We start from the raw sequence: 18,030 nt of genomic DNA, 5'->3' as shown, positions 1-18,030 counted from the left end.
CTTTACTCCTGTACACCAGAAATTGAGCACATGAAAGCATGCTACTGTGAAAGCAAGTTACTGTGATTTAAGAAGGGATCTGAAGTGCCAATATTTAAACACATAAACAGATTTGTCAAAAAGTATTCCATGTACTTCCCAGACACAAGCTTCTCTGTTTAGTCTGATATATGCAGTATGATTAACAATAAAAACTGTTATGCTTTTAGATTTGAATTGCAATAGAAAATTAACAGATCACTACACAAACAGAAGTATGCTACAGATAAGCACTGCATCAGCTTAAGTAATTTCAATATTCACAACCAGTATGAAACTATACACAACCACAAGCTTCATAAATAATGAGCAAAGAATAAAGACAATTACTGGCAACCAGAAAGCTTCCATTTAGCTTCCCTCCACTTTATTTCACTGTAGAAGGATCTTATTGTCTACTAAACTTTACAGGACAAGAGTTCAAAAGCTAGGCTAATAAATAGCGTGACTACTGTTCAACAAATGGGGGGGGGGGCTTACAAAGGCTAATTTTCATATATGCATGAATAAAGTGGCAGAGAAAAATCAGCTTCATTAAGATTTTATAACAGCATTTATTTTAAGTTATATTGTAACTTAAAATGAGACATCACAATTAACCACAAGGAAGGTAACTGCTATGGGAGCGAAACACTGGATACAACTTCATCCTTCTGCAAGCAACCAGCAGAAGGAGCTTCTGAAAAGGATGAAGCACTATGAACAACTGATATTACTAGGCCAGATCCCTGGGGAGGAAATTACCCTCAAGAGCAAAGCTGAAAGCAGAGAGCTCATCAGAGCCCCAGCATACCAGAAACAGTGAGCACAGAGAAATGCCACAAACAAAACCCAAAAGGTATTCCTGGGAAGGATGCTGACAGCAGAGCAGCACAGGAGCCCTCAAGCGTGCCTGATGAGATCACCGTGTTGGACCACAAACCAAAAGGAGAGTAAAGCAGGGCATTAGGTAACCCACACCTTGGGGCAACGCCAGGGCATTTGCTGGAAGGGGGAGCAAGGAGAGAGCACAAGGCTGGTGGCTGAGACCTGAGGAAAGAAAGCAACAGGAAAGAGCAAAGGCGGCAGCGTGAACAGCAGGCAGAAATCAGAAAGCAACGCGAGACCCCAGAGGAAGGGAAGGAACACGAAAAATGAAGACACCAGGAGGAGCGCAGCAGGACACCTTTCACCTCGACACCACTTCACGAGGGAAGGGCAGAACCCCAGGGCAGCTGGAGCGCTCCTACAGGGGGACAAAGCCCTGCGGGGGGACAAAGCCCTGCAAAGCCCCGAGGCCAGAGCAGGAGCAGCAGCAGGAGGAGGAGCAGAAACCCAGCCCCCTGCGGGCCGCCCAGCCCCGGGCCGCGCCGCCGCCATTTTACCCACCCCGAGGGCCGGGCCGGGGGCGCCGCGGCCGGGCGGGGCCGGCCCCGGAGGCGGAGAGGGGCGGGCGGCAGCAGCGGGGCGGCGGGGCCGGGGCCGTGCCCGCAGCCCGTTACCTGGCGGCCGCCGCCGAGCCCCGCCAGGCCCCGCGGCGCTGCCGGCCGCCATTTTAGGCGAGGAGCCGGGGCTGCGGCGCTGGTGGCTGCTCGGAGCGAGCCCCGAGTGAGGCGGGGGTCACAGGCGGCGGATCCAGCCTGTGGCTGTGGCCATAGCGTACTGGAAGCAAACCCTCTTGCAGTCAGGGAGAAGATAAGCCAGTTTTGTGAAAATCGTGGTGATTTTTTTTTTTTTTTTCACAGCACTGAAAACAACATTAAAAAGGGGAGTTAAAGAGCTGCCTAAAGAGTCTGTAGAGGCTGACTGAGAAGGCTGTCAGAGCCTTTCACTGGTAACGGCTGGTCTGGAGCTACCTTCCAGGTCACAGAATCACAGAATGGTTTTGGGCCTCTTGTCCCCCAGTCTGTACAAATCCCAGGATATAGAATCCGTCACTTGCTCTTAAATTTTATACTGTTGCTGATTGGCCAGCCCTCTGGTTTATCAAGATCTTTCTGCAAGGCCTTTCTACCGTTGCAGTCAACAGTGCCGCCTAATTTCATATCACAGAACCATGGAGTGGTTTGGGTTGGAAGGGACCTCGAAGCCCACGCTGTCCCACCCCTGCCATGGGCATGACCCCCCCAGCAGCCCAGGCTGCCCCCAGCCCCATCCAGCCTGGCCTTGGGTGCTGCCAGGGATGGGGCACCCACAGCTCCTCGGGGCAGCCTCAGCCAGGGCCTCACTGCCCTCGGGGAAGAATTTCTTCCTAACAGCTCATCTGAACCTACCCTCTTTTAGTTTAAGTCCATTACCCCTTCTCCTGTCACCACATCCCCTGACAAAAGAGTCCTCCCCAGCTTTCCTGCAGCCCCTTTAGGTACTGGCAGGCTGCTGTAAGTTCTCCCTGAAGCCTTCTCTTCTCCAGGCTGAACACCCCCAGGTCTCCCAGCCTGTCATAGCAGAGCTGCTCCAGCTCCTGAGCATCCCTGTGGCCTCCTCTGGACTCGCTCTAATACATCCACAGCCTTGTGCTGGGGCTCCAGAGCTGGACACAGTGCTCCAGATGGGCTCTCATGAGCACAAGGTCACAATGTCATGAAGTCCTTACAATGCTGGCAGCTGAAAGAGTGTGCCAGGACAGCTGCTGCTTCTCAGACATCTTCCGTGTATGGCTGCTGATCACTGGTTTTAAATTAGGAGAGCATACTTGAGTTCAGTTGGCCTGCTGCTCCCACCTGTTAAGCATTCTTACCTTCCATAATACATTCACATTGTCAGATGGCTCTGCAACTATCTTTCTCCTTCCATAAACTGAAGTTTCTAGCAGGTTATAATATGGCCAGTTATAATAATCATTTGTCCTTTTGGCAGCCAATTCAATAACTCACTTTGCACTGATCATTTTCCTGCCATATTTAAGAAACGTATTGACAAATGGCTTCCAGTATTACCATTTGCATTGAACTTTTTTCAAGTTTCATACATCAACAAGCAGCATGACTCAACATACCTGTGAAGAGCCTGCTGTCACTTATGTTGTATCATCATAAGATGATTTCACCAGGACACCTAGCTTCACATTTCTAAAATTCTAAATTAACATGAAGCCTTCTGCTTCTGACTGATGTGTTTTCACATGAGTTGAAACACTGCAATGGAAATTAATATATTTCAGTAAAATGAGATAATTCCTTTAAAACTGGCTTACAGTTTAGTGGGATAACACCTTCTAATTGTCATCACAGTTTTAATAACAAAATGTTTATATTGATAAATCAAATGATGAGATTGAAATGTGCTGTTGTGAAATAGAGGCATCAAAGCTCTGTGCAGCAACGTCTTGTGTCCATGGCCCTATTTTTTAGAGATCTGAGATCCATCTTAGGCCCAAGAATGAGTTTGCTTAATTAAAACCTGTGTGATAGAAGAAAAAATATATAATTTGCAGTAACTGAAAGCTGCCGTTGATGTGAATGACAAAATTGAGATATTGTGGCTGGCATACATAGCAGCATGAGCAAATAACAGATGTACAAACATCTTTAATGTTTTATGGGGCCTTGAAGGATATTTCCAGACCTGTCAGGCTTGGAGTTTACATGTGAGGATTCCCCATCTGGCACTGAAAGCTACGAAAAAGAAAAAAAAAAAAAAGAAAATGGCAATGTCTCTAACATCATTTAGTCACTAACCTCCTTGATGGACTCTTGATGCTGAGTGTTACCTTCTGTTTGATACTGTGCTGTTCAGGTCATACTGTATGGAAGATGAGGAGCCTATATATAGAGGCCAATATAACAAGACCACTTGAAAGTGAAATCCAATCTGAAATGGATTTCTGGGCAGATAAAACAGATACCATCAGTACAACACTGTTGGGAATTTACTATAAGGGGCCTTGCAGAGGCCAAGTGAAGGTAGGTGGAGAAAAGATATTTGCCTTTTTATTATGTAAATTTCCATGTGTCCCAGTGTAATTATTACTTTTCTACTCAGGCTTTGCTGCTATATTGCAAGTTTCTGTCCTCCAGGTGGATATTATTGCTCTTACACTGGAAAAGGCTCATTAACATGTTTTTTAGTTATACTACTCAACTAAATAAAGCTCAAATTATGAGTTGTCTATGAATGGCAAATAACATCACCTATTTTAATGTAGCAATGTTCTGATGTTACTTTTTGAAATTTTTTTTGGCCAAAGCCAAGTATCTTGACATGTATACAGGATTTACTAAGTCTTGCAAGCTTACAAGTATGTCACACACAAAATATACTGCTTTGTACTACGGATCTTATTGCACAATGCTGTGTTACTGACAAAAGACATTTGTTTCCTGCAGAATGGTCAAATTTTACACTTACAGACTCCAGCACAGCAGAAAAGGGTAGATAGAAAGGGATGCCCTTTCCTATCAAAAATACACTGGCAGTGGATGGATGGAAAATATGTGACAAGTGGGGCCCCTAAGGCCACTGCAGGACTTAGAGCATGGGAAAGAGCTGACCATCGTAGCTCCTGCTGCAGATCATCACTAGCATTTCACTTGCACAGGAACAGCTCACATCCGAGCTGCTCACAAACGCTCCTTTGTGCTCCTGCTCAGCGAGGCTCTCCCATGTGTCTGCGCTACAGCTGGCTCCCCACGTCCGTGCGGCGGAAGCCTTCAGCTGACCACAAGCACCACAGCGCCTGGGGCTGTCCTGCTGGAGCTTCTACTCAAGCCCTTGCGCTTCCCCGTGGACATGAGCAGTGCGGATGGCCTCGTCCCCAGACCACAGCGGGGACAAGCCCCCCTCGCTGCTCCTAGGCCCATTTCAGCTCCTAGGCCCATTTTCTGCCCCTGGCTCCCCGCTCTGCCTCCGAAGGCCCCAGCCCAGCAGGCCGCGGCCCAGCTCCGCTCCCGGCCCTTTCCGGAGCCATCCCCGCGGGGCCCCGCCGCCTTCCCGCGGCCCCACCGCCCGGCCGCTCCCCTCAGGCTCCAATCGGAGCGGGCCGAGCCCCCTGCCCACCGCCCAAGGAGGCTTCCTGGAACCCCCCAACCCCGGAACCGCGTTCGAAGGGGAACCCCCGGGTGCCCACCGGCCCGCACCCCCCGCCACAGCCGGCCGGGCCCCAGGCCCCGCTCCCCGCCGCAGGCCGCGGCCGCCTCACGCGTAGCGCCCCCCCCCCCCCGCCATAGCCCGCCGCGAGCGGCCGCCCCCGGCCGAGCTCTTGACGGACGTCCCAACGAGCCAATGAGAGGCGGGGCACGTGCGCCAGGCAGCCAACGGGGCTCGGCGGGCGGGACTTGGCGGCTCGCAGGGGGGCGTGGCCGGCGGCGCTGCGAGCGGCTCTCGTTGTGCGCGCTGCGGAGCCGTTACCCCGCCGCTGCACGGCCCTGCCGAGCCCCGCAGGTGAGGCCGGGCTCGGCCGCGGGGCAGCGGCCGCGGGGTTCCCGGGGGAGGGTTCGGCGGAGAGAGCGGAGCGGGCAGGGCCCGGTCGGGAGAGGGCGCGGGGCGGCGGGGAGGAGAAGGCCGCGGCGGCGAGGCCTGGGCCTGCAGGGGGAGAGCTGAGGCCTGCGGGAGGCAGGGAGGGGCCCGGCCGCGGGGGGGCGCGGGGCTGCGGCCGGCGGGGGAGGAGCGGGAGGGCCGCGGGGCCGCCGCGGGGGGAGCCGGCCCCGGGGCTGCGGCTGGGCTGGGCTGAGCCCCCCCCCCCCCCCCACAACCTCCCCTCAGGGGGTTCCGTCTCCCACCTCGGCCGCGAGCGGCGCGGCCCCGCCGAGCGGGGGGGAGTGGGGGGGGTTCCCGGGGGGCGGCTCTCGGCGCCGAGCCGCTGGGGGAGGCCGCGGGGAGCTCTCGGGGCCGGAAGAAGTCGGGGCCGGAGCAGCGGCCCGCTATTGTTAGCGCCGGGGGAGGCTGCCCCGCGCTGCGGCGCTGGGAAGAGGCAGGAGCGCGGCGGGGGAGGAACGGGCGGAGGGGAGGCCTCGGAGAAAGGGGGAAGGGGCGGCCCCGGGGGAGCGGTTCGTGGGGCAGGGGGTGCTGGGGGACGCGGTACGAAGCGCTGGGGAGCGGGGGGGCACTGCCGGGAGCCAGGCAGGGGCCTTGGGCCGAGGCGTGCTGAGGAAGGAAGCGGAGCTGGTGGCACAGAGCGCGGCTGCTTGGCTCCTGTAGCCCGCGCGATGGGGCAGCTGTGGAACAACAAAGGTGGGAAGAAGTGGGGAAGGTGGAGATTCGTCGCGATTACAAATTGTGGTTGGTTTTCTTGGCATAACCGGTTACTTCTCAGGGTCTCTGCGTTTCTGTTCCTTTTTCCTGGTATGCCATGAAAGTGGATATTGACTGCTCGTATTGCTCTGCTCTTACCTTTTCGAGTTCAAGGACTGTTCCCGTGTACTCATGTTTTTAAGCACTTGCCTTTCCAGGTCTTTGTGAACAGTTCACAGGCTCATGTATCTCTCTGTAAAACTGGGGCCCTGCATCTGTTCCAAAGACTTTATCAAGCTCATGTGATCGATGTGCTTCCTTAGATTCCCAGTATCTCCGGGTGTACATCTGTTTTGCATGATAAAGTCTAGGTTCCTGAGCTTGAGTCTGCAGCATGATCCATTGCTCTGTGACCGGCCTAGTTTCTGTTCTGAAGCAGTATAACTGTATTTATTTGTACAATGATGTGGATGAGTCTGTGGTTTGATGATCCGTAGTGTTCGATGCTCCTGACGTACAGAACTCTGACCTGCCCCAGCAGCAGGCTCAGCACTTGGTTCGGTTGGAATAAGAGCAGGAAGTCTTAAGCTGATACTGGGGTTAAATATATTGCTTAGTGAGTTTACGGCCTTAACTTATTCAGCCCTGGCGTGAGTGGTTCTGCAGCACCAGATAAAGGTGGTTATATGTGGCTTTGCTATGTGAGCTGTCTTAGGCAGTGCCAGGTTTGTGGGAGCAGTGCTAGTACTGAGCAGGCTAAAGGGAAGTGCAAATGTTGTGTGGGGCATCTTTCTGAGCTTTAATCACTTCTGTTGACTGCAGCCAGTGTTCGGTGCTGACATTAGCTTACCATGAAATGGGATCGGAGCCCTTAATTCAAGTACTTTTTATCTTTGCTGGTTCGTGCATGTTCTGACACTTTTTCCCCCTGGAAAAACTCCTTGTCTTGACCCATCGGGGCATATCATTATGTTTTCCGAATCCATTTTTTTTATAAGCTGTTACGCCTGCCTGTTTTCTTTCCTGAAGCACTGGTCTCTGCCACGCTTCTTATTTGTTACGAGCACTCTGTGAACAGTAAAATGTTAAATTGTAAAACAACAACGACAAAAAAACAAACAAACAAAACAAAACAAAAAGCTAACAGTAAAACATTATTAGATGTTGCACAGAGTATGTGTATTGTGGATCAGCCACCTGTAAGGATGGCAGATTCAGTTGCAGAAAACTCAAGCCTGCTGTATTTACAGACTTGAGAAAGAGATGCTCAGAGGAGCTGCTCTTTTTGTGCTTCCAAGTACTTTCTCTAAAGCACGGAAGGCAGCTGTGGGAGATTCCCATCGATGTAAACGTTTAGGAAGAGTGATGTAGTCCCAGCATAGGAGAGGTGTTAAATTCTGCCTTCTGCTTAGAATGGGTAAGGGCACTTCTACTTTTTGATGTGCGGCTCTGTGATCTAGGCACCTGCAAGCTTCAAACTGCTGGCCTAAATGATCCATGTGATTATACAACATTGTTTTATGTAGGTGATGTGTGCAAAAATAGACTGTAAGCTTCTTTTGGTTGTTTTTTTGGGGCGTAGGGTGGAAATAAACTATGCTTAGAAGGCAGACATTCTTTGTGTATGTGATTTTTGCTTTTTTTGTTTGTTTTTCCGTGTTAGTAGCAGTGGCATAGTAAGTATAAATTACAATGTTCCTCTCGCCCACTGCTTCCATTGCTGCCTTGTAGGAGTGCAGCAGCGAGTTCTGGTGTCTCATCAAGCCTTCAGAGATGGATTTCCAGCTGCTTGTGTTGTGCTGGTGAGCCAGCAGGATGCCATCTCCTCCTCTTGGTACTTCATTTGCCATCCTATCCCATCAAAGTGAAAGTACCAGCTGCTAATCCAAGGATGGATCAGTGTGGGGGACAGCTGTTCTCAAAATGCGTCTGGAATCTGTAGTTTTTATGTCCTCCCCTCACCTACTGCAAATGTCCTGTGCATAGGGAAGGAGTTGTTCACGAATGTTTTCTCTCCAGCACAGTTTTTGTCTCTAGATGGTTTTTGGACAGTCAAACAACGTGGCAGCATCTGTAACAAGGAAGATGGCAGCATATTTTTATTTTTTCCTATGTTTGTAGTAAACAGGTAAGATCATCTCAGCTGGAAAAAGTTGTCCAGCTGAGTCTTCCCTGCTGAAGAACTGCGTTATGTTGACTGTCAGCATCTCTGTCCCAGTGACACAACAGCCGCGGAAGGTGTTGACGTGAAGCCCTGAGCAGAGCTCTGAGCCTGCTCTCTCTGACAAGGCTTACTGTTAACCTTGAAAGACGGGGAACTCTCAGATCGAGCTGCAGTTGTTTCATATCTGAGCTGCACAATTTCCAACTGGCCCTTGTTTGTACATATCAAGCAGAGATGATGTCGGGAGGCCCCAGTCCTCCCTTTCATGTTAAAGCAGCAGAGAGTGGTAATTATGGCCAGTCCTTATCTGATTTCTGACAGCATCCTAACTATGATTAATTTTACTCCTGTGAATTGAGTTAGTTCATCAGATTGGTGGCAAAATGAGGTCACTCCTCAGAAGAATGCAGCTTATTTTTTGTCCTCAAATGCGTACGTCTCTGGATGTCACTCAAAGCACTGCCAAAAACATTTAACAGTCAGTGTATGGACATGAATAAAAAAACTTAAAAGTTTTTTTTTAGGCAAATCTGATTGTCAAAGAATATGCAGAACTATTTTTTTAATATTTAAATTACGATAGTTGGAATTTGTTACCTAGTAATACACTTGTAATAATATAAGTGTATGTCCAAACTTGCAAAAAAGAGCTTAAAATATGTTGTACTAGAAACCATTGATAGAGCAAATGGAAATGAAATCTGTTGAAATGCAGTAATAGATTTTGGTAATAGCCACTTCAGCTTGTGTAGAGAGAATATTTTGTCAGAACTGAGAAAAATGTTGGAATTTTAAAAACAGTCAAGCTAAGAGGGGGGAGGAAGTGTCTTCATTCCAAGATCGTGAAGGGGGTGAGAAATCAGTAAAAGAGATCTATTAACAGTGAGGAGTCTGCAGGACTGGCAAGCCGACGCAGTTCAATTGCCAGATTAACAAAAAGAGCTTACATGTTAGTGTGAAAGGAACAAAAGGAAGATACCCCGACAAGTTCAATTTATGTGGCTTAACACTCAGAGTTTCAGTGTAAAAGAACCTTCCTGGATAGGTTAAAAGGCAAACTTTCTTTTTTAAAAAAAAAAAAAAGTGAGCTGTGCTAGCATATCTCAGTAGGCTGTGTGGGTTTTCTTCTGGGGAGAAGAGAAATGAAGTACAAATGCCGAGTAATTCAAACTGAAAACAAAATTTAAATTTGTCCTGTTTGCCAGTTTGAAGCATTAGCCATGAGGGAGAGGAATTCAGAGACAGCTACGCAGTGGGGAGCACCGTGGACAAGAAAGAGAAATAGGGTAACAGCACGGTTTGTGGGAAGGACGGACACCTCGCTTTCTGCTTTTGAGTTCCCATGTGCTCTCAAACGCTGTGCCTTGAGGTTCAGGAAAATGGCAGTTCCAAGGAAGTGCAGGACTCGTGCTCAGGAAATGCGGTAGCTGCCAGTCGGCCGGAGCACTGCAGGCAAGATGTGACGTCCACGTTCCTCCTTCCTGGCCGTGGGCTTGTTTGGGTAACGGCATTGGGCATCTCTCAAATGTGGGTGCTCTACTCCATATCTAAATGAATTTATTTGTAAGAAAATTCATCACCCGTCTTTGCAAGTATATTAAAATAATCTGATAAAAGACTTAAGAGAGATTTTGGAGCGTGACCTGTATTGTACACGCACGTACTGGGGTAATCTTTTGTGTTTAGTTACCAGGTTAAATTGAAGCTTTTTCCCCACGTTTTCTTCTTGAATTGAAGAGAGAAGCTTGGGCCTTGGCTTTTGGTGTTGAGTCAAGGCTGAAGTCCTCAGCTGTTTGGAGTAATAGCGTGTGAACACCAGGCAGGTGGAACGGCGCTGGCCTGGCGCTGCGCTGCCACTGACGCGCTCAGGTGTCCGTGTGGGGTGCAGTGTGGAGAGCTCTTGGGGATAGGAGAGGAATTTGTGTAGAGAGTAGAAAAGGGTTTCTTGGAGATTGCGGGTAAAGAATCTTTGGTATTCATAAAACCAAAGGATCTAGATCAAGAAATGGGGAGAGGTATTCTGGCTGTGGAGCATTGAAAACTTTTTTTTTTTTTTTTTTTTCTGGAGGCATGTAGGCCTGGTGGAGTTTTTCTATTGGATTTGTTTGGCACTTTCATTGACATAGTAGTGTCCTTTTTGTTCTATTTCGGGTGCGATCTCCAAGGAAGACAGTTCAGTGGCTTCAAAATTGAGTGGTAGAGCAGTGTCTAGCCAGATAGCTGAGTTTGTTATCTGCATCTGAGTCACCCATGGCTTACAGGGGGGAGGTAAGGCAACGAATACCATCCATGAGCTGAAGAAACATGGGGAAGTCTCTTTGTATAGCCCTAAAGTTCTTCTGGAAGCACCCGTTCAAGATCCTTGAAGTCAATCAGTATATTTAAGAATAAACCCTTGAGACTGAAGTCTGAGCTCTCAAGACAGCCGACCATCAGACCTCTGCCAGCACCGTTCGTCTTGGTGCAGGCACCAGTGTTAACCCCAGCAAGGGCCTGACTTCTCTGCTGCACTGTACCTGCTGGGCTGAGGTGTTGGGTCAGGGACCTGTGTCAGCACCCTTGGATCTGAGTGTCTTTCAGGTGTGTTTTGGGAACTGCTGTGCCTGATGGGATCCATTCCCAGTTACCTAGGGAAGGTGCCACGAACCCTGTGCCCCGGTACTGTACTGCGTTTGCCTGGCTCCCTTTGGCCAAGTGTCAGATCCTGGTGTAGCCTTCGTGCTTCTGATATCAGAGACGAGTATGTTCAAAGAGCTCTGACCTTGGGTTCAGCACCGCTGCTGTTAGCTCTCACCTGTGCACCTGCAGTGCTGCACAGCCTTCGCTTTCTGGAGAGCTACGTTGTGGGAGTGAGAATTGCTCGGTTGCTGGAGTGATAAGGCTTGCTGCCTGGATTTAATGAAAGTGCCAGCTGCTGGCGTGAAGGAGCACAGAACTCATTGCTCAGGGGAGAATTTTAGGTCTTCCGATGTTCTGCAGTACCTAATAACATTCACGTTATCATCTGTAATCTGTAGAGGTGTCTGCATTCAGGTTTGTGAGCCCAGTGATCGTTGAACGCCTTTGCAGACCCATAGACAAGGGGAAGGTACAGCGAGCCTCTCAACTGTGCATCTTCAGGATCAGGCATCTTGAGAATATTCCTACGTAGGCCTTCCTTGTAGGACTGCCTTCTTAGCAAACATCTTGCAGTGAAAGACTTAATAGCTCTGAATCACAGGATTTGCGATGCAGACACCGAGTTCCATTTGGAAAAAGCTGCTCTTGGTCTGTTGCCAGAGCTATTTGTGTCACTTTTCTTTTAAACCTTCTGGGATCTTCTGCACCTTTGAGAAGGTGATCGTCAGGGTCATTGCAATGTTTCCAGGAAAAAAAAAAAAAAGAATATGCTGGAGAGCTTTTCAGTCTGGTCATGAGAAGGCAGACCTGGCTGTGGATGAATGAGCAGTCTTTGAAGCAGATAATGAAGTGCTGGGCTATGTGAATTTGAGCACATCCAAAATTAAAGGAAGATTAAGACATGGTGCATATGGCTCCTGTTGCAACCTTGACCTCCTAAATTTGAGGGAAAACAAGCATTTATAAGGCTGCGTTATTTTACACAGATTTTAATTAAATAAATAAATTTAGGAACTCCATTACGGTGGAACTTAGTCTTACAGTTTCCTTTTGGGGGGGGGCATGGAACTGAAGGTGTTTTTAGGGAAGGCTGCTGGGTGCCTTGGCAGTCTCACCACAGGTAGCCTTCCCAAGGGGAACTGGTAAGCCTGAAGATCCTTCCTGAGGTAAGCCTTCTTTCCTTCCCCGTCCCACAGCTGAGAGCGTAAGCGCGTTCACGCTTCTGGCTTGTGTCAACAAGGACTGACAACCATCAGGTAATGGTTACAGGCTGAGGTTGGGCTCTGGGCCTGGTTCTAATCTTACATCTCTGTTGACATTACTTGATTGTTCTTGCTTTGAATAAGGAACGTTGGGAGGTTGCCTGTGTTTCTTTTCTCAATGTGAGAAGAAACAAAGAAAAATTTCTTCTTCAGTGGGAGCGGAATTAAAAACTTGATTTCTGACGTAGCATTTCTCACTTCCTCCACACCGACCATTTTATATGGCTTTTTGGGAATTCTTTTCAGTATGCAAAGGTAAATAATTCTTCAGGGGCTGTTTGTATTCACACTGACATGAGATCTGTTCACCGCCAGCGCAGGGAGCAATTTCCAGCTGGCTTCCAGGATGGCCAGGAGGTATTTGGTGAGAGGTTAGGAAGGAAGGAGCATCTCATCAGCCCTCTGCTCCTTCTCCTCCTCTCTACTATGCCGTTATCACTTCTGCATGTTTTGTTCTTGGTATCCCACAAAAACATTTGCCAGGCCTTTATGCAAGGGCTTCCCGGAAGTTTTTTTTTCTGATGTCTAAGGAGCAGCAGATGGAAGGCTTCCTTCCCAGGCCTTACTGCTTCTGAATCGACAATGCTCTGGGTACGCCGTGTTTATCACAGGGCACATAGCTGCTAAGGATTGCAGGCAGTGGTAAAATGATTTAAAGTTGATAGCCAGTTGCCAAACTCCTGTGAGTTTTGCTTAGTGCCAGAGCCTGGTAGCTTGCCACCGTGGTGTGCTGGGGAGTTCCCTCTGCTCGGTATCTGACTGGGGTGCCTCCTGCTGTAGGCAGCAGGTACCTGGGAGGAAAAGGAAGGTAGATTTAAGTTGCTGTGTATTTTAATGATTTCCAAATGCAGCAACTTCGTAAACTTGTCGGGAGGAGAATCTTGGCAGCAGGAAGGATTTGTTGTATCTCGGGCAGATTTGGTGGGGTGTGAAGGAAACGCTGAACCTTCATACTCAAAGCTAGAAAAATCTCATCTCTGCTTCTTTACTTATTAAATACTCTTACCTGTAGTGTTTCGCTTTCATATTCAACCTGTTGGTGTGTTGTGTGCCTAGGGCTTGAATTTCGGGCAGGACGAAGGCAAACAAAGTTGCCTCCCATTACAACAATTTTGAAAGCACTGAAGTCATGTGGTTTTATAGCTCCTGTGTTGGGCGAAGAAGGGTCAGGTGTTGGAGTGTCATTTAGCAGAATAGGAAACTGGTTTTGGGGCTTGTGCTCAGGCAGTTCTGGCAGAGCAGGAAGGGAACCTGTATGTAATGATATAATTTCACAGTACAGCTGAGACAACCGGACGGCTAGAAATCATCGGAAGGGGGGAGGCTCTTCCCCTGCCTTTAGCTTTACAGCTCTCCTCCTGCTCTCCTATCCTCTGGCATTAGCTCTGCTGTTTATCTTGTGAGGAAAGCAGATTAAAATTGCTGACACAGAAGAAATGCTTCCCTCCTGGTGCAGTTTTCCACAGCTTTAGTGATAGGGCTGGGTCGTGCTGTGGGCAGAGGGGCTGCCCTTGCTCACACAGCCCTGGGGGCAGAAGGCTGATCAGCGGGGTGGGCGGTGAGTTTCCGAGCTGCCGGCTGTCAGGTTGCTTCAAACTGTACTGCGAAAAAGCAGGGACTCAATTTCAGTGTATATTGTGTTAAATCTCAAATTAACATAACTTTAATAGCCGTTTATTCTAAAAACGGTGCACTCTGTTTTTTACCATTAAATAGCCTGACTTTGATAAGAAGAAAGCATGAAATAAATGCCAGACATGACTTAACAGCTATTGGAGAAGGGACTGGGAATCCCTCCCTAAAGATAGTATTCCCGATCTGAATTTGGGATTTTTGCCTCTTTCTGATTCTCCATGATTCTCCATCGAGCTGACAGCAGCAGTGCGGGTGCTGGACGTGGTTGAACTTCAGCAGGCCACGATGCGTGAAACAAAACAGCGCGTCGTGGCTGCTCAGGCCCTTAGCGAGCAGGGGCTGGAGCTTCACTGCAATCTGCGAGCCACTAATAAATCCATGGCTGTGTGGCAGCGTTAAGTCACCTTACCTGAGAAGCGTGTGCGTTCATATGAGCGCTTCTAGCCCAGCTTAATACCTAACTAAGTTGGCAAACACGGCCGGCACTGACACGTGGTGCTGCGAGGCTTGCTGACTCACTGCACCAGGACGGGCCAGGAGCTTTTGCATCCGCTGAGCCGGTGCTTCATGTCGTAAAATGTCCCTTTCAGGTGGGGTTGGCTGTTCCTTGGGTAATGTGAGTGCTATGGAGGGGATGCTTGCCTCAGACGACCTTGTCAGCTGGGTTCTCAAGGAAGCAGTTGCTTTTGTACAGCATCTTGTGTGGTTCTTTTGGCCAACTGAGCACATTGCGGCTCTATTAAGTCAATACAAAGCTCATCTTTGAGCCTGTGGTGATGAATTTCTCTGCAGTAGCGCTGTGAGTTCTGGTGAGCGGCAGATTTTGTGTTGAACTTGGAAGATTTGCGCTAATTCTTCAGGAGGGAGCTACAGTCGTGAGGCTGCTGCCGAGTTCCTGGTGCTTAGATTTGTCATCGGGCTGGCTGCTCACTGTTTCTTTTGGACATTAACGAACTGCTATGCTTAACGCTTGGATCTCTTGGTGTAGCATTCATTTACTTACATTCTGGAAACACTGTGGTATAAATCTGAATTTTCAGAGGTGGAAAACGGAGTATAGCGAGCAGAGGCTATTAGCCAAGCAAGTGCTGCTAATTTGGCGTTGGTATTTTGCTAATGGTGCTCCTGTAGCGAGCACTTGGACTAAATGCCTTTATTGTAAAATCCATATCGCCCTTATTAGCGGAGTCTGGACTGGAAGCATGTTCATACTTCAGCATTATGGCAACTGTGTGGTGTATCTTGACGTCTGTGTGCTGCTGCTGGGTCTGGATGTTTGGATTCTGTGGCAGAACGCACAAATGGGGCTGCCCTGAAAGAGGAGCGCTGAGCCGAGCATCAGGAAGCCCTGAATTCACCACGGGTTTCGAGCAGTTTTAGAATTCCACGTGCTGTCTGTTCTTAAGAGCTGTTAACCAAAACTACATTGTTTTGGAGCAAGAATTGTGCAGCGCTCTCAGGCAGAGGGGATGAAAAAATGGCTGAGAACCCGAGTCTAGAACCGTCGGGCGACCAAGCTTCCTGGTGCCAGTGGCTTCCAGCATGAACGTGCCTGTCTGGGCTTCCCGAATCTGCCAGGCATCACCTTTTTTCTGCTCCAGGAATACGGCTTAAGTATCCTGATTTTGAATTTTTCAAAGCAGCTGCAAAAGCACTTTTAAATGTCTAGTATTTTGGCAGGCCGTGAAGAACGAGCAGCTGGGTTCTGTTGGGAGTTGGAGCTGTAGATGTTCTGTGGATCCGAAACTTCAGCCTCCAGCCCCTGCTGATGGCTGAGTAAGGCAGGGGCTGTCTTCATGGGATGGGATGTCAGGGTGTTTTTTCAAGGCTTTCTTTAAAAAGGTGCAAAAATAGAAACTATGAAATACACAGCATGCACTGGAGTTAATGTTCCGGTACAGATGAGTCTGTTTCATGTGTGCAATTAAGTGCTCACCAAAAGACAGCCATTTAATAATAAGTGTCTTAAAATGTGTGTAAAGGAGAAAACATCTAGAAGACAAACGGCCGGTGGCTGAAATGCTGAACTGCATCTAGTGGGTCTGGCTGCTGTTCGTTTCTGTGTAAGAGTTTTGGGCAGAAAGCTGGAATTAAGGTTAGCGGTTTTAATTCTGTCAAGTCAAGTGCTCTGAAATGGGGAACCTGATTATTAACTGTTGTGAGTGCTTTGCTGTTTGCAGGAATGTGTACAAAATCTGTCACAGTGCTTTCTGTCTACATTAAAAAAAAAAAAAAAGACTTGAGCTCTTTAATGGTACGTGGTTTTCTAAAATGCCATGCTTGCTAACTTGAAAGAATGAATTGTTCTGGGGTTTTCAACAGAAAATGTTTTGTTTTACAAGTGAAAAAAATATGTACAGTTGAAACAGTTGCTTGTTGTCAGTTTTCTAAAACATTCAAGCTTATTTCAGGTGGAGAAAGTTTGGCTTATTCAAACAAAGTTTTGGAACTTATTTGTGATTTTTCTCTTTGCAGATATATTATAAAATGTCTAATGGTTATGAAGATCACATGGCTGAAGATTGCAGGGATGATATTGGTAGAACAAATTTAATTGTGAACTACCTCCCTCAGAACATGACGCAAGATGAGTTGCGGAGTCTATTTAGCAGTATTGGCGAAGTCGAATCTGCAAAACTTATTCGGGACAAAGTTGCAGGTATAATATAAAAATAATGTGTTTTTTTAACTTTGTGGTAAAGTGCTCAACCAAATGCCTGAAAGCAATTTAATGTAGAGTATCTAATTTTTGCAAGTGTGTGTAACTACTGATGTGAAGACATACAACTAGAGTGATGTTATGCATAACACTCACTATCTAGTCTTATTTAGGATACTTCAGGCTAAATCCATAGGTTTTTGTAAAAGGTTAAAGGTTACAATAAAATTCCTACGTTTCAGCATCAGTATGCATATCTGCAGGCTGAACTTGGTCCCTAACTTACTCACTTTTCCTACAGTCTGAGCTTTTTTGGCACTAATTTACTTCCTTGCATATCAGAAAAAAATATGCAAGTAAATTGATTCTATTTTAATCAGTAAAAAGATGTGTGGTATGCGCCTGAAATTGTTGTAGGCCTTATCATTCTTCAGGAGTTTAACTCTTAAGTTCTTTAAATAGGATTGTTAGTAGTAGCTTTAGAAAAAAACGAGGAATGAAATATTTAGTTTGTGAAATATGTTTACTTAGAAACAGACAAGTGCTGGCAGAGCAGCTGGTTTCATAAGCTGGATCTGTTTACTTGCAGGAGTTTTTTATCTGCTCTGTCAGGATGTTTTAATCCTTGTCCTGTTAAAATCTTTGTTTACAAATTCTGGTTATTCTCGCTCAGAATTCACGGAATCTTTAATTTAGTGGGAGATAACAATCATTATTGCTGTAAATAAAAGTATTTGTGCTGCTCACTAGTTGTGCATGCTTGTTTGTTCTTGGCACGCAGATGACTGCCTTACGGAATTTTCTGCTGCATGTGCTCAATCTTGTATTTCAGATTCTAGCAGTACTGATTTAAATTGTTATTTAACTCATGCCAAACAAGCCTGAAACTACTTCACCGTAAAAACTGCAAGAAAGCTGATAAAATGCGTGAAAATTCGTTGTGTTATTCTAACTGACATTATTTTATATGTTTCATAGTAGAAATGAGAACTGAATAACGAAAACCTTAGAATGTACTTTCAGCATGGCTTCTCCAATGTCTGTCTTCTCACCTGAAAGAAATCTCGAGACCTAGCTTCATGTGATAGTGCCCTACCAAAATCTGTACTTATGGACTGTATGAGTAAATTTGTCATGAAATAGTTCCACAAAATAGTGTTTTATTTGAATACTGAGCTATCCAAGTACTTAGCCTAGGTGTTGTCATACAGTTTGCAATGCTTAGACGTAGAGGTTTGCTTTGGAGGCTACTTTTGCAAGGAAATAAGACCATTTGTTTTACTGATAGCAAGTCATTCACTAAATGACATAGGTAATCCACACCACACCACAGGCTTTTAAATAAATGCAAAATCTTCTGTATGGGTTGTGAGGATATTTTAAATGGGAAGCAAAGCATGTTAGCTGAAGTCTCAGAGTTTATTTAAGACTGTTCCCTTACTCTGGTAAAGTCTTGTTAACTTTAAATTACCCATCTCTGTCAAGTTCCAAGTTAAAGACCAAAA

At 47.3% G+C, this 18,030-nt stretch overlaps 1 protein-coding gene across 3 annotated transcripts in view; it reads left to right on the top strand.

Moving 5' to 3' along the window:
- Window positions 1-5,312: 5,312 nt before the first annotated feature.
- Window positions 5,313-18,030, top strand: part of ELAVL1 (ELAV like RNA binding protein 1) — a 40,579-nt gene continuing 27,861 nt past the window's right edge. The window contains exons 1-2 of one of the 3 annotated variants that reach the window (XM_032203539.1): window positions 5,313-5,397; window positions 16,342-16,525. In XM_032203539.1, coding sequence (XP_032059430.1) covers window positions 16,354-16,525 — 172 coding nt within the window. In that variant the 5' untranslated portion in view covers window positions 5,313-5,397; window positions 16,342-16,353. Of the gene's footprint in view, window positions 5,398-5,863; window positions 5,927-6,118; window positions 6,187-16,341; window positions 16,526-18,030 lie in introns of those variants that run through there. The other 2 variants (XM_032203540.1, XM_032203541.1) reach the window with 2 other exon arrangements.

The sequence above is a fragment of the Aythya fuligula genome, chromosome 26 (assembly GCF_009819795.1).
Source record: "Aythya fuligula isolate bAytFul2 chromosome 26, bAytFul2.pri, whole genome shotgun sequence".
NCBI lineage: Eukaryota > Metazoa > Chordata > Aves > Anseriformes > Anatidae > Aythya > Aythya fuligula.
Note: the sequence above shows the minus strand (reverse complement) of the source record. Positions and strands in the feature narration are given on the sequence as shown.